The sequence below is a fragment of the Triticum aestivum genome, chromosome 4D (genome assembly GCF_018294505.1).
Source record: "Triticum aestivum cultivar Chinese Spring chromosome 4D, IWGSC CS RefSeq v2.1, whole genome shotgun sequence".
NCBI classification, from domain to species: Eukaryota; Viridiplantae; Streptophyta; class Magnoliopsida; order Poales; family Poaceae; genus Triticum; species Triticum aestivum.
In genome coordinates, this window is record NC_057805.1 from 85,548,043 (window position 1) to 85,561,975 (window position 13,933).

Here is a 13,933-nt window from a genome sequence, read left to right on the forward strand (position 1 = left end):
AAGAAAAATAAATGAACGATGTGAACGTGATTATTGCAGACGAAAAAGAATTAAGCTAAATGGTCGGCCCATTACAACAAAACTCACTTCAGGTACCACGGGTACATGGCATCGTCAGATAACCTTTCGCCCACCGTGCCTGAGCTCGTTGAACATCTGAACTAGTAATTCAAGCGTGCGTTGCACACTTTTGAGATGAAGTTGTGCGCTCGTTTCCACCAGCTTTATCTTAGGAAAAAAGAAAAAAAATCATGTCCATCTAAAAAAACATTTCCTCACCTTCATCTAAAAAAACTCTCACCCCATCTAAAAGAACAATGAAAACCTTTCTAAGAAACCTCATCTCCATCTAATTGTCCATTTTTTTGCTCCTCGTGTCGCCCCTTCTTTCCCCTTGATGGGTTTAATTGTCCATTTTTTTGCTCCTCATTGTCTTTCTCTCTTCTTCTTCCTCCTCTTGCTCTACTTGTGTGAACTCTAGTTGTCACTACCGGCCAATCGGCCTTGTTATCATCAACGAGGTTAGGTATTAGAGGCACACGTCGATCTACCGAAAATCAAACAATCACAGCTAATCGAGATTTGTTAACAAGCATCAGACTTGGTGCAAGTGAAGTGTGAACCAACTCCAAATTGGATTACACAGGGAATTTGGATAATTCACTGCTTTATAACAAAATAATGTATAAGATGAGGAATTCGACCTCAAACCTTCAATTTATGAAATGTTCGAACAACAAACTTGGTACAAATATAAATCAAGAAAACAGATATGGAATGTAGATTTAGGCTGTAAGAAATAGTTGCCAGCTCTACAATACTTGCCCGGGCGTACTACTACATCATACTTCCTATCTAGACAAATTTAAGACAAGTAATTCGGGACGGAGGTAATATTACATAGTACTAGCAACATGCCGACCATGTAGCCTTAATTCAAACTACTAATAAAGGTTGGCTCTGTGTTGAGGAGCAGCACAAGCAGAGCGTGTTGCTCACCCAGCACGTTGTGATTTACTCCCAATATTCATTTTCCAAGAACGCACCTGCCAGCAAACGCAACATCACATCGCAGCTTATGTACTCACGCCAGTTACAAGAGTAGTGTTTCCTATTTGGAAAAGAATGGCAAATACAGGCCTGGTTTGGTAGCACAGTTTTTTTAAAACCACAGTACTCCAGAACTTAGGTATTCCAACGCGCAGGAAATGAATACTTCGATTTTTCAAAACTGTCATTTTTAACAGTTTTGGTAATGCTACCCAAGTGTTTGGCCGGCATACACTTGGCCGGCATTGTCTTGCCGTAATTTTGACCGACAGATACGCATGGATGACAACTAGACCTAACTCAGCTACACCTAACGAGCTACATGACCCGATTAATCAGCGTGTGGTAACAGCCACTGGCTGCATGCATCCTCGCCATGCACGATGTCAACACATCCTCATCTAGATGTTAGGATCCGTAGCAGTCTACAGCTATCCCTTCTATGTCTCTCCCTGCCTCCTGCACTTCTACAAAGGATGTGAAGGAAGTGTACCCTACCTCCTGCATTTCTACGAAGGATGTGAAGTATGTGTGCACGCGATGATTGAGGGCTCCGGTGGGAAGAGGAAATCCAGCAGCTGCGTATGGATAGCTGATCGCTGACCTGGAAAGTTGCGGAAGCGATTGATCGTACCGCACTATGCGCGCATGGAATTTGCTAATGCCTGATGGGCCCGATTGACCGGGTGTCTCTCCTAGAAAAACCAATCTACTTACTGATTGGATACCTGATACCTCACTCCAAAAAATTATGCTAATGGGTTTGCAGGTGACATGGCGGCCGGAAGAAGATGGATGGACTCGCTAGAAACAATAGCAGGGGAGCAACAAGGAGGCGCTCGCATTTCTCGGTTTAGAAAAAAGAGGCCAGGGCCTCTTTTTGAAATATAGCAGAAAAACCACGGTTTCAGGAATACTACGGTTTATAATTTTAGATGTGTATAGTCCCTTTTCGGTATATCCCCATTGTATAAGGGGTTTTCTGCACTTTACCATACCTGTATATGTAATGGCCTTTGGCCCTCAGGAAATACTAGTTGTTGTTCATCTAACATGGTATCAGATGCTAGGTTAGCCTCTCCCCCGCACGATGCAACTCCGTGCGTGCTCCATCCTCATCGCCGCTAGGCTCCATCTCTAGTCTCCGGCTGTCGTCTTCTTCGCCTCGTCCTCGTCAGGACCAGCGTCCCGCTGTTCGTCTCCTCTCGAGCAGGTGCTCTCGTGCTCGATTTGGCTGCAGCCCGAGGCTTCTCTGCTTCTCGGGCAGATTCGTGCGGGAGGCCGGCTTCCTCTGCTTCTCCTTGTCAGCTCAAGGCCAGCGCCTCCACCGCCTCCGTTCCATCTCCCCTTGGCCGCTGCCACTGCCCCGTTCGGCCGGCCGCCGCCGCTGCCTAGTCCGGCCGCCGCCGTCGCCCGGTCCAGCACCGGTCCTCCTCCGACTCCCTACTTCGAGCATCCTCTCGATCCAGTTCGCGTTGGGGGTTCGTGTCTCCGCCCTCTATTTCCCTGGCCGTGGGTGCTCTCTGTGGCCTCGCTTGCTGCCTGATTCGAGCGATACCCTTGATCCAGATCGAGTCGGGGGTCCGTTGACCAAAAAAAAAGCGAAGCGAATAGCAGTCGGGAGCCTTTCTCATGTCTTCTTCGGGCTATGTCGCTGTCCCTCAGTGCTCGGTGATCTTCGATGGCACCAACTATGCTGAGTTTGTGGGTTTCATGTGTATTCACATGCGCGGCCTTCTGCTGTGGGGCGTTCTCTCTGGCGAGGTACCCTGTCCGCCCTGCCCTGTTGCTCCGGTGGCTCCTACCCCGCCGGTCCCGCCAGTGCTTGCTGCTGATGCTTCTCAGGCTGATCGGGATGCAGCCAAGGCACTTGATGATGCTGCAGTTGATGCTTATGATCAGCAGGTATCCACCTATTCTGATGCTCTTTCCTTCTATCGGGATGATCTGTCTGCTTACACTCAGTGATGCAATGATGATGCTCGAGCTGCTGTTGTTCTCACCGCGAGTGTCCTCCCTCAGTTTGCTTCGGAGTTCATGGGCCTCGACACTGTTGCAGCGATGTGGTCTTATCTTTGTCAGCGCTATCAACCCTCTGGAGATGCTCTATACCTATCTGTGGTGCGTCAGGAGCATGCTCTTCAGCAGGGTGACTCTTCTGTTGATGAGTTCTACTCACAGTGCTCTGCCATCTGGCGTCAGCTTGACTCTCTGCGGACAGTTGTTTGTGGAACTTGCCGTTGCTGTCAGACTACGAGGTCTGACCTGGAGTTTCAGAGGGTTCATGAGTTCCTATCACGTCTCCGCTCTGAGTTTGAGCCCCGACGTGCTCACTTGCTTGCTCGTGGTCGTGTTCCTATCTCGGAGGTGCTTGCCGAGCTTCGTGCTGAGGAGACCCGCCTTCGCTCTGCCGGGTTGCTGGTGGTTCCGTCTGTGTTGGCTGCTCGGGCTCCTGTGTCTGCTCGGCTCACCGCTCCACCGCTCCTACCTACACCTTCAGGGGGGTGGGTCGCCCTTCTTATGCTGAGAGGGGCCAGTCGCGCCATGACACCTTCTGTGGCTACTGCTCTCGGCCAGGTCACCCAGACTCTGATTGCCGTGAGAAGAAGCGAGACCAGAGGCGCTCCTCTTCTAGTGGGACTCCTGGCTGTTCCTCGACTCCGTCACTCACTGACCAGGACATTGTGAGGCTCAAGCGTCTCTTGGCTTCCTCAGGCTCTTCGTCGACCGGTTCCGTTGTTGCTGTGACTGCAACAACCCCTCCATCACCTCCGGCACCTACACCGTCAGGTACATCTTCGTGGGTTTTGGATTCTGGAGCTTCCTTTCACATGTCTTCTGATTCGTCAGCTTTGTCTTCTCTTCGACCTCTTGATACTCCTATTAATGTTCTTACTGCCGATGGCACATCTCTTCCTGTTGCTAGTCGTGGCATTCTTTCCACTCCGTCCTTTTCTGTTCCTGGTGTTTCACATGTTCTTCGCCTTATCATGAATCTTTTTTCCGCTGCCCAACTTACTGATTCTGGTTGTCGTGTCATTCTTGATACCAACTCTTGCTCCATTCAGGATCGTCGCACCAAGGCTTTGGTTGGTGCTGGCCCCCGGCGCCGTGAGTCAGAGGGCCTTTGGGAGGTTGACTGGCTTTGTGTTCCTTCCGCTGCCACCACTTCTGCCAGCTCTCATGCTCTTACTGCCTCCTCGTCTGCATCTTTCCAGCAGTGGCATCATCGTCTTGGTAACATCTGTGGCTCTCGCTTGTCATCATTAGTGCGTCAGGGCCTCTTGGGGTCTGTATCTGGAGATGTTTCTTTACATTGTAATGGTTGTAGACTTGGCAAACAGACCCAGCTACCTTATCCTACCAGTGAGTCGGTATCTCAGAGTCCATTTGACTTAGTTCATTCTGATGTCTGGGGTCCTGCTCCCTTTGATTCGAAAGGTGGTCATCGCTACTATGTTTTGTTCATTGATGATTTCTCTCGCTACACTTGGCTTTACTTCATGAAATCTCGTAGCGAGGTTCTCTCTATATATAAACGATTTGCTGCTATGGTTCACACCCAGTTTTCCACGCCTATTCGCACTTTTCGTGCTGACTCTGCTGGCGAGTTTATCTCCCAGCTGTTGCGTGGTTTTCTCGCGGAACAGGGTACTCTTGCCCAGTTCTCATGTCCTGGTGCTCATGCTCAGAATGGCGTTGCAGAACGTAAGCATCGTCATCTGCTTGAGACGTCTCGTGCGCTGATGATTGCTGCTTCTCTTCCACCCCATTTTTGGGCTGAGGTTGTTTCTGCATCCACCTATCTCATCAACATTCAGCCATCGACTGCCCTGCAGGGTGGTATTCCTTTAGAGTGTCTCACTGGTCGTTCTCCTGACTACTCAGCGCTTCGTATGTTTGGATGTGTGTGCTATGTCCTTCTTGCCCCCCGCGAACGCACCAAACTGACTGCTTAGTCGGTTGAGTGTGTTTTCCTTGGCTACAGTGATGAGCACAAGGGCTATCGTTGTTGGGATCCTGTTGGTCGTCGATTGCGCATCTCGCGTGACGTGACCTTTGACGAGTCTCGCTCTTACTACCCACGTCCTTCTTCCTCGTGCTTCTCTGTGGACGATATTTCTTTTCTTCTCCTTCCTGATATACCCTGCTATGTGCCTCATGTGTCACCTCTTCCTCCAGCACCTCTCACTCAGTCTCATTCACCACCGACACCACCTTCCCCATCCTCCTCCTCCACCTCTCCACCATCCTCTCCAGTTCATCGCCCTCTCTCACCATTTCCTCTCCACTATACTCGACGCCCTCGTACCGAGGATGCTTCCCCTGATGCGCCTTCCACCTCTGGTGCACCTCCCTTCACGTCTCCCACAGTTCATAACCTCCGTGCTCGGCCTCGCCCCCCTCCTGATCGCTATTCTCCTGATCGGTACGGTCTCTCTGTTATTGCTGAGCCCACTTCCTATCGGACTGCCATGACTCAGCCTGAATGGCAGCTTGCGATGGCCAAAGAACTTGCTGCTCTTGACCGCTCTAGCACATGGGATCTGGTTTCCCTCCCTTCCGGTGTTCGTCCCATCACCTGCAAGTGGGTCTACAAGATTAAGACTCGCTCCGATGGTTCTATTGAGCACTACAAAGCTCGTCTTGTGGTCCGTGGTTTTCAGCAGGAGCAGGGACGCGATTATGATGAGACATTCGCTCCTGTTGCCCACATGACCACTGTCCGCACTCTCCTTGCTGTGGCTTCTGTTCGTCATTGGTCTATCTCTCAACTTGATGTCCAGAACGCCTTTCTCAACGGCGAGTTGCGTGAGGAGGTGTATATGCAGCCACCACCGGGGTATTATGCTCCTGATGGTATGGTCTGTAGACTTCATCGCTCCCTCTATGGTCTCAAACAGGCCCCTCGTGCCTGGTTCGAGCGCTTCGCTTCTATGGTGACTGCTGCTGGCTTCCTGCCCAGTGACCATGATCCGGCGTTGTTTGTTCACACGTCTCCTCGTGGTCGGACTCTTCTCCTTCTCTACGTTGATGACATGATCATCACTGGTGACGACTCTGACTACATTTCCTTTGTTAAGGCTCGCCTTCGCGACCAGTTCCTTATGACTGACCTTGGTCCACTTCGCTACTTTCTTGGGATTGAGATCTCCTCGACCTCTGATGGCTTCTACATCTCCCAGGAAAAATATATTCAGGATCTTCTTGCTCGTGCCGCTCTCGGTGATGAGCGCACTGTTGTGACTCCTATGGAGCTCAACGTTCAGCTTCGTGCCTCTGATGGTGACCCTCTTCCTAATCCCACTCGCTATCGTCATCTCGTTGGCAGCCTTGTCTATCTTGCCGTCACGCGTCCTGACATCTTCTATCCTGTCCACATCCTGAGTCAGTTTATTTCAGCCCCACTGCTATCCACTATAGTCATCTCCTCCGTGTTCTATGATATCTTCGTGGCACGATCTCTCATCGCCTTTTCTTCCCCCGCTCCAGCTCTCTCGAGCTCCAGGCCTACTCTGATGCTACTTGGGCTAGTGATCCTTTGATCGACGCTCGCTGTCTGCTTACTGTGTCTTTCTTGGTGGCTCTCTTATTGCCTGGAAGACAAAGAAACAGACTGCAGTTTCTCGCTCGAGTACAGAGGCTGAGTTGCGAGCCATGGCTATGCTGACGGCTGAGGTGATCTGGTTACGGTGGTTACTTGAGGATTTTGGTGTGTCTGCTACTACCTCGACTCCCTTACTGTCAGACAGTACCGGTGCTATCAGTATTGCGCGTGACCCGGTGAAGCATGAGCTCACCAAGCACATCGGTGTGGATGCCCACTTTGTGCGTGCTGCTGTGCAGGATCAGACTCTCGCTCTTCACTATGTGCCCTCTGAGTTACAGTTGGCGGACTTCTTCATGAAGGCACAGACTCGAGCGCAGCATGGTTTCTTTCTCTCCAAACTCAGTGTTGTTGATCCACCATGAGTTTGAGGGGGGGTGTTAGATGTGTATAGTCCCTTTTCGGTATATCCCCATTGTATAAGGGGTTTTCTGCACTTTACCATACCTGTATATGTAATGGCCTTTGGCCCTCAGGAAATACTAGTTGTTGTTCATCTAACATATAAAACTTCAGTTTTTCTTGACACCAAATACCAAACGCATCAAAGTATTTAAAACTATGGTTTCTAAAAAGAAGGGATTCTCTGAAAACTCCAAAAATACGGTGCTGCAAAATGTAGTGAGTGATAAAACCTTGTGTAGACTATACATAACACTGCAGCACCGAACACTAAAAATGGTTTCCCGCAAGAAAAAAAGAACACTAAAAATGGTGATTACCTTAGTACCCTCTGAGATAAGCTTCCTTAATTCCATGCAGCCCTGCAGCCACTTCCTGCATGTTGGGGCGCTCGTTCGGGTATGACTTGGTGCAGCGAAGCCCGATGTTTAGCACTGAACTTACACAGTCCAGGTCATTTTCCTTCACGGCCACTAGAGTTTTTTCAGGAAACTCAGGCTGATCTTGAAGTACTTCAGGTTCAATAATTTCTGATATCCTGGCAGGAAAATTCATTTCAACGAATTTCACAATGTTTAGTCCATCTTTGAACATATCATCTGTCGGCCTCTTCCGTAAGAATATCTCAAATAGAACAATTCCAAAGCTGTAGACATCGCTAGCAGTCGAAATATGACCACCTGTTGCACATTCTGTAGTTCACATGCAACAATAATGTAATTCCGGTGTTAGTATGAGCAGAAGTTACTCTCAGTTTAAATAATACAATACGAAAATATGAAAACTGGAATTACCTGGAGCAACATATCCAATAGTTCCATTTATCGCAATTGAAGAGGCTGAGTATGAATCATTAGATGATGATACCGTTGAATCAACTACAAACCTTGCAAGACCGAAATCTCCAACATGAGCTGTCATGTTGTCATCCAAAAGAATGTTGCTAGGCTTCATATCACAGTGAACAATAGTTCCTTGGTTGTTATGGTGTAGGTACTCCAGTGCATCTGCTATATCCACAACAATGCTTAGCCTTTGAGCTACTGTAATATATATCAAATCTAAAGAGCTCTCATAGTCTTGAGTTGAGTACAGTAGTCCATGCAAGTCTCCACGAGGCATGAACTCATATACTAGAGCTTTGAAATCATTTCCATTAGAATCAATGCTTGAGCATGCAGTTAGTATGGGAACCAGATTACGATGCCGCACATTTCTTAAGACATTACATTCTGCAATGAAGCTATTTGGTGCTCCCCTTGTCTCCAGGTTGAAGACTTTTATGGCAACATAACTTCCATCTTGAAATAGTTTTCCTTGATACACAGTACCATATCTCCCTCTTCCAATTATGCTGGACGTTGAGAACCCCTCTGTTGCTCTAGCTATATCACTGAAAGAAACTTTGGGAAGACTTCTATCAAGTGATGGCGAAGACATGGATTTTCTCTTATGTCTCCCCCTCCAGAACAATAAGAGAAGTACGACCATCGCAAGTGAGACCATGCAAGCTATTGGGATTAACACTTTGAGTACAGCAAACAGTTTGTGATTTCTTGAATTTGAAGGCATAACAGAACATGCCATTAAGTGTAACTGCAGAGCCCCACCACAAAGCCCATGATTTCCTTCGATCCGCAGAGCAGTTACATTCTTGAAGATTCCTTCTTTTGGGACCTCCCCCTCGAGATGGTTGAATGACAAATCTAGTTGCTCAAGATATTGTAGGTTGCCAAGAGACACTGGAATTGATCCAGTAATGTTATTATGGGAAACACTGAGAACTTTTAGGCTACTTATTTTGCTTAATGAAGTGGGGATGCTTCCACTGAAAACATTCCAGTCCAACTTGATATCTTCCAAACTTGCACACTCACCCAAAGTGCTAGGAATATCTCCAGATAGTCTATTTGTAGAGAGTTCTAGGTTTGTGAGTTGTTTGGCATTACCGATGTCGGTAGGAAGTTGTCCATCGAAGTTGTTAAAAGATAAATAAATTTCCCTTAGTGTTGGAATTCTAAAGATCTCCATTGGTACTAAACCATGAAGATTGTTGCTGGACATGTTCAATATTTCAAGGTTTTGAAGCTTTCCAAAGCTTGGAGGTATGTTGCCAACAAATTGGTTCGAGTCTAGAAGGAGATATGCCAACTGAGATAAATTGGAAAGGGAGGATGGAATAAACCCTGTAAAGATGTTATCAGCTAAACCTAGTATTTGCAAATTTTTGAAAGCTCCTAACCATTGGGGAATGGTACCTGTAAATCGATTGCTATTCATTCCTAAAACAATCATGTTCGGAAGGTTCGCTATGCCAGAAGGGAAACCCCCTTCCAATTGATTCCGCCCCAAATATAGATGTTGAAGCTGAATGGAAAGGTTGGATAATGAACTTGGTATCTGGCCTTCTAGATGATTCCCCTCTACCGAGAAGGCATTTAGCTTAGTACAATTGGTTAAGCTGTTCATAAACTCCCAATCTTGCTTGTTACGTGCTTGGAGTTTATTGAACTCAAGGTTTAACCATGTGAGTTCGGAAAGTTTGCCAATGGACGGAAGCACCGATCCTGTGAAATTATTTTTTGATATATCAAAAATGTGTATCTGGGATGCGTTGATCAAAGAAGATGGGATTTTTCCATGAAAGAAGTTATTGGCTAATGCGAAGTTTTGGAGACTGGGTAGAGAGTTACCAAGATTGGATGGTACCTCACCACTTAAATGATTTGGACCAAGGTTAAGGGTAACAAGAGTAGAAAGGTTCAAGATGGCCTGTTGAAACATGCCTGTCAATTGATTGCTACCCACGTTCAGAATATGAAGCGCAGGTAACTTTGCAATCTCATTCGGGATGTTGCCCTCAATATTATTAAACGCAACGTTAAACTGGTTTAGCACTGTGATGTTGGCAAGAGAAGCAGGGATGGTTCCAGTCAGATTGTTAACTGGAAGTTGCAGCACTTGAAGGTAAGGAGGCAAGTCTGCAGGAATTCGCCCAACTAGTTGATTTCTATCCAGCCATAGAGCCTTGAGGTTGGAACAGTTTGCCAGACTAGGTATCGTCCCTTGCAGTGTGTTATTGCTCAGGTAGAGGTTTTGAAGGCGATGCAAATGACCAAGGGATGGAGGAATTGTCCCAGTAAACCCATTTGTCGGTAGGAGTAGATGTTTTAGGAATGTTAGATTTCCAAGTGAAGGAGAGATTTGACCGACTAAACCTCGATTTGTAAGGTTAAGAGAAGTGACACGGTATGGATTCTTCATCCTGCAATGAACACCTTCCCAACTGCAAGAGTGGGTACTGTCATTCCAGGACATCAAGGATTGCTTTGGATCGAGGGTGATTGCATCCTTGAATTCAAGCAGTGACAATTGGTCTGTCTCATTTCCATACAGGGAGCCACAGATGATGACATGTCCATTGCAAACAATGAGCCCCAAGATAAACTGCATGATTGTAGTAATCTTCATGTATGGCTAGCTGTCTTTGTTGAAGATCTTGATTACATGGAAACAAAAAATAAGGGCATTTTAGATAGCCAATAGTTGATGTTAGCGAAAAATCATTTGTCATGTCAAGTACTACCTAACCAATTATACTTCAATCCCTCGCTCAGGACTTGCCTACTGTCTTTCTGCAAGTAAGTAAAGAACAACATAAGTGAAATTACAGACTTCCAGCCAACGCAAATTTACACAATAACCATAGTCTTTTACTAATCTGATAAGATTTGAGATATCTGAATCCTACAGTCCTACAATCATGTGAAAGCTTTTGGTTCACGAACCTGCTGCCTAAACTACTGAAGCAGATGCTAGAAAACCCAATCGCATATGGACCAATATGTTACGTGTATGGTCAATTCTGAAAATTATTATACAATAAATTATTATTTTTTAAATTTAGTCACGGATAACCTGTTATAAGGAGATACAAAACATGCACCTTCTTCAGATCCATCCCAAATTGTGATTAGGATTGATTATGATATTTTTTTACTTCAGATATACTTTTTCACCATCCGGGCATACAGAATCATCATACTACAGGTAGGAGTGAGGAAGATGTTGAAAAAGGTGGAGGGAGAAATACGACCCATACAAAGTTGTTTGTGGGAATCATCCTTGTTGTTATTTAAATCAACTAACAAGCACCATGTAGCTCCTCGAATGAGCCACCTAAAAACACTTGGATAAAATTCGGTGGAACTCTAAAAACAAGACTGTTTACAAGACGCAAAAGTTAGTAGAGATTAACGCACCTTGAGTTCATGTCCACCACCATCATCCTGCCGTCGTTAGACGGTTGCACAAACATCCCCCAAAACGGCGTGATCATGTCATCTGAACTGCCATAGCTACAAGTAACTAGTAGCTGCTTGGTTACCCCTTAACTTATAGGCATGGCAATATCTACTTCAGGAAGAAGGTATCAAACTTTAGCCTTTTAACATCCAATACTTTTCGAGAAACTAAACTATGCAATTCCCTACACAACTACCCACTAGTGACCAACGAACCCATGTCCCCGAAAGAAAAAGGAGAGAGTGACAGCATACACATATTGCTTGTCTCTGTTTACACGATGACATCAGGATATCCTTAATGAGGACGCGACGATTCTTGACATGAGGAACGACAGAGAGAGCGGCAGCAGGCCTGAATTCTCGACCAAGCTGCCGGCCGAGCAGGTGTGGACATAGTGCCAGCCCTGGTGCTCACGGATCAAGGGTGACAGTGTGATTTGCAGCACCACATGTTCCCACCTTGGACCCAAACAAAGCATGGATGCACTGTTTCACACATTCATGACTAGAAAATTCCATGCCAGGTTAGAATGCAAGTCTCTATCAGCAACCAAAACGAGAATATGATACCACCATCCGATCTGCTGACTATGGGACCAGCAGGGGCGATTTCCTACCTGAACAACCTCTCACACTGAAGGTAAATCGGTAAAGGAAAACTAAGCAGATTAGCAGAAGGTCGTCCATTCCTTGCCTCTCCCTCACCTTGCGGACCAGAGCACAGAGCCCCAAGCGCGGACTGAAATCCAGAAGATGGCCGAATTTGTGCTGCCCCTCCTCCGTGAGAGGTGAGAGCACCACCTTCTCCCTCGCCAACCCCGCCACGGCCCCTGCAGACCGCCGCCATGCTCGTACGGGATACGGCGCGAATGAGATCACGGACGTGGGGGTGGATTCTGTGCGCAGTAACCGGAGGAGGCCAGCAACGACGGCGGCAGAGAGGAGGGGAAACGAAACGAGGTCAGGCCAGGCCGTCGGACTGACATGGCGTGTTTCAGACTTGACCCCACATGTCAAAGGCTACATCCCTTCCCTTGTTTGCCTCAAAAAAAAAACATCCCTTCCCTTGCGATGCCGGAACCCACGTCCACGTTGTCAGTCACCATAGCACACTTGAAACCGAAATCTTCGAGCTAAAATGATTTGAATTGAAATCTCCGATGGATATACTACGGGAGAGAGGAAACTGAAGGAAACGTGGCTGATTTCTAGGTGCGCTCATGGAGTTTGAAAACCCACGAGCAGCTATTTCTTCCCCCAAACTGACGAGCCAACTTTTAATCCACCCATAACTTAAAAAAAGGTTTTCGCCCCGCTTTATATATAAAGCAACCATCAAAGTCAAGGTGAAAACTTTCTGCTTTTCCGAAGGAAATTAAACACGGAGAGAAAATATGAAAATGAAAATGGATATTTGCAAAACGGAAATGGAAATGGAATTTTTTATACGGAAACGGAAACGGAAACAATAATCAAAACAGTTTTTTCCGAAAAAGGGTTTCCCCCGCTTTGTATTACAAAACAACCAACCATACAGCCAACAATAGGTGCTGGGGCGGAATCAGCACAATCACACCCAAAAAACGAAAGAGAAATAACAAGAGAAAAAATGCCGACAACGGCGGATCGACGGAAACGAAGAAGCTTCACGACCACTACCCCCACCGAAGATCTCCCACCAAGCTCCACGGCTCCGAAGCACCGGTAGCAACACCTCCAAGAAGGATCGCGACAATGACGACGTTGTTGCCAAGGGTATCCCCCGGTACGCGACGAGGCGAGAGGAAGGGTCGCCCCCGACGCCTTCCAGGAAGTTTCGGCGGCAACCACCGGCGTCGCCGCGTCGGTGTCGGACAGGCCGACAGGGGTTTACCCCGATCCCAACCTTCACCTCGGATGCTCCAGAGCCTGCCACCAAACCGACCACCATCTTGCGCGACCATGGTCATGAAGCCTCCACGTTGTCTCACCACGGCACCACGAAGTGAGGCCTGCACAACGGGGAATAGGAGCCGGGACTAGGGACCGCAGCACCGTCGGCACGCGGGAGGGCACAACCTCCACCGTCAACGACGGTAGCCGACCGGACACAATAGCAGGAGCATACCAGGCCCGTGGGCCCACAGGCCCTACCGGGACCTCCACGCCCATAAAGCTCCCGCCATCGCGCAGTAGCAGGCATGCCGTCGGCGTCGTCGCCCCCGTCCGAGCTGCTCCTCCTCCACACCACACAGACAACGACGAAGCCACACTGGGGGCCGGCCCCTAGGACCCAGATGGGGCCTGCAGGGCCCAGATCTGGGCCAGGGGTGCGTCGCCGGCCAACCAGCACCACCACGTCGTCTCGCCGCCAAGGGGCCACGCCACCACCTCGCGCGCCGCCGGCCACTGCCGCCGGGTCGCCGAGCCGAGGAGCACCGCCGCCGCCTCCATGCCCCAGGCAGGGAGCCGCACGCGCGGGGACAGGCAGTCCCGCCGCCGCCAACACCACCCGGCCAAGCGCCGGGGGCGATTGTCGGCGGTGGCAGGGAGGGAAGGGGAAAGGAGGGCGGCCGAAGGGGGGAGG

The 13,933-nt window shown here is 48.2% G+C and overlaps 1 protein-coding gene across 4 annotated transcripts; it reads right to left on the reverse strand.

The window, feature by feature from the left end:
* Positions 1-698: 698 nt before the first annotated feature.
* LOC123096378 (receptor kinase-like protein Xa21) lies at positions 699-12,365 on the reverse strand. Of its 4 annotated transcripts, XM_044518107.1 has the most exons (6): positions 12,073-12,365; positions 11,323-11,473; positions 10,647-10,695; positions 7,855-10,558; positions 7,381-7,752; positions 699-1,046 (listed from the first exon to the last, which is right to left on the reverse strand). In XM_044518107.1, exons 4-5 carry the CDS (start codon positions 10,529-10,531, stop codon positions 7,382-7,384), a joined length of 3,048 nt encoding a protein of 1,015 aa, XP_044374042.1. In that variant the 5' UTR covers positions 10,532-10,558; positions 10,647-10,695; positions 11,323-11,473; positions 12,073-12,365; the 3' UTR covers positions 699-1,046; position 7,381. The 4 variants fall into 4 exon arrangements, with proteins under 4 accessions (XP_044374042.1, XP_044374043.1, XP_044374041.1 ...); XM_044518108.1 differs by lacking the exon at positions 11,323-11,473; XM_044518106.1 differs by having other exon boundaries at positions 11,323-12,365.
* Between the last annotated feature and the right edge of the window lie 1,568 nt (positions 12,366-13,933).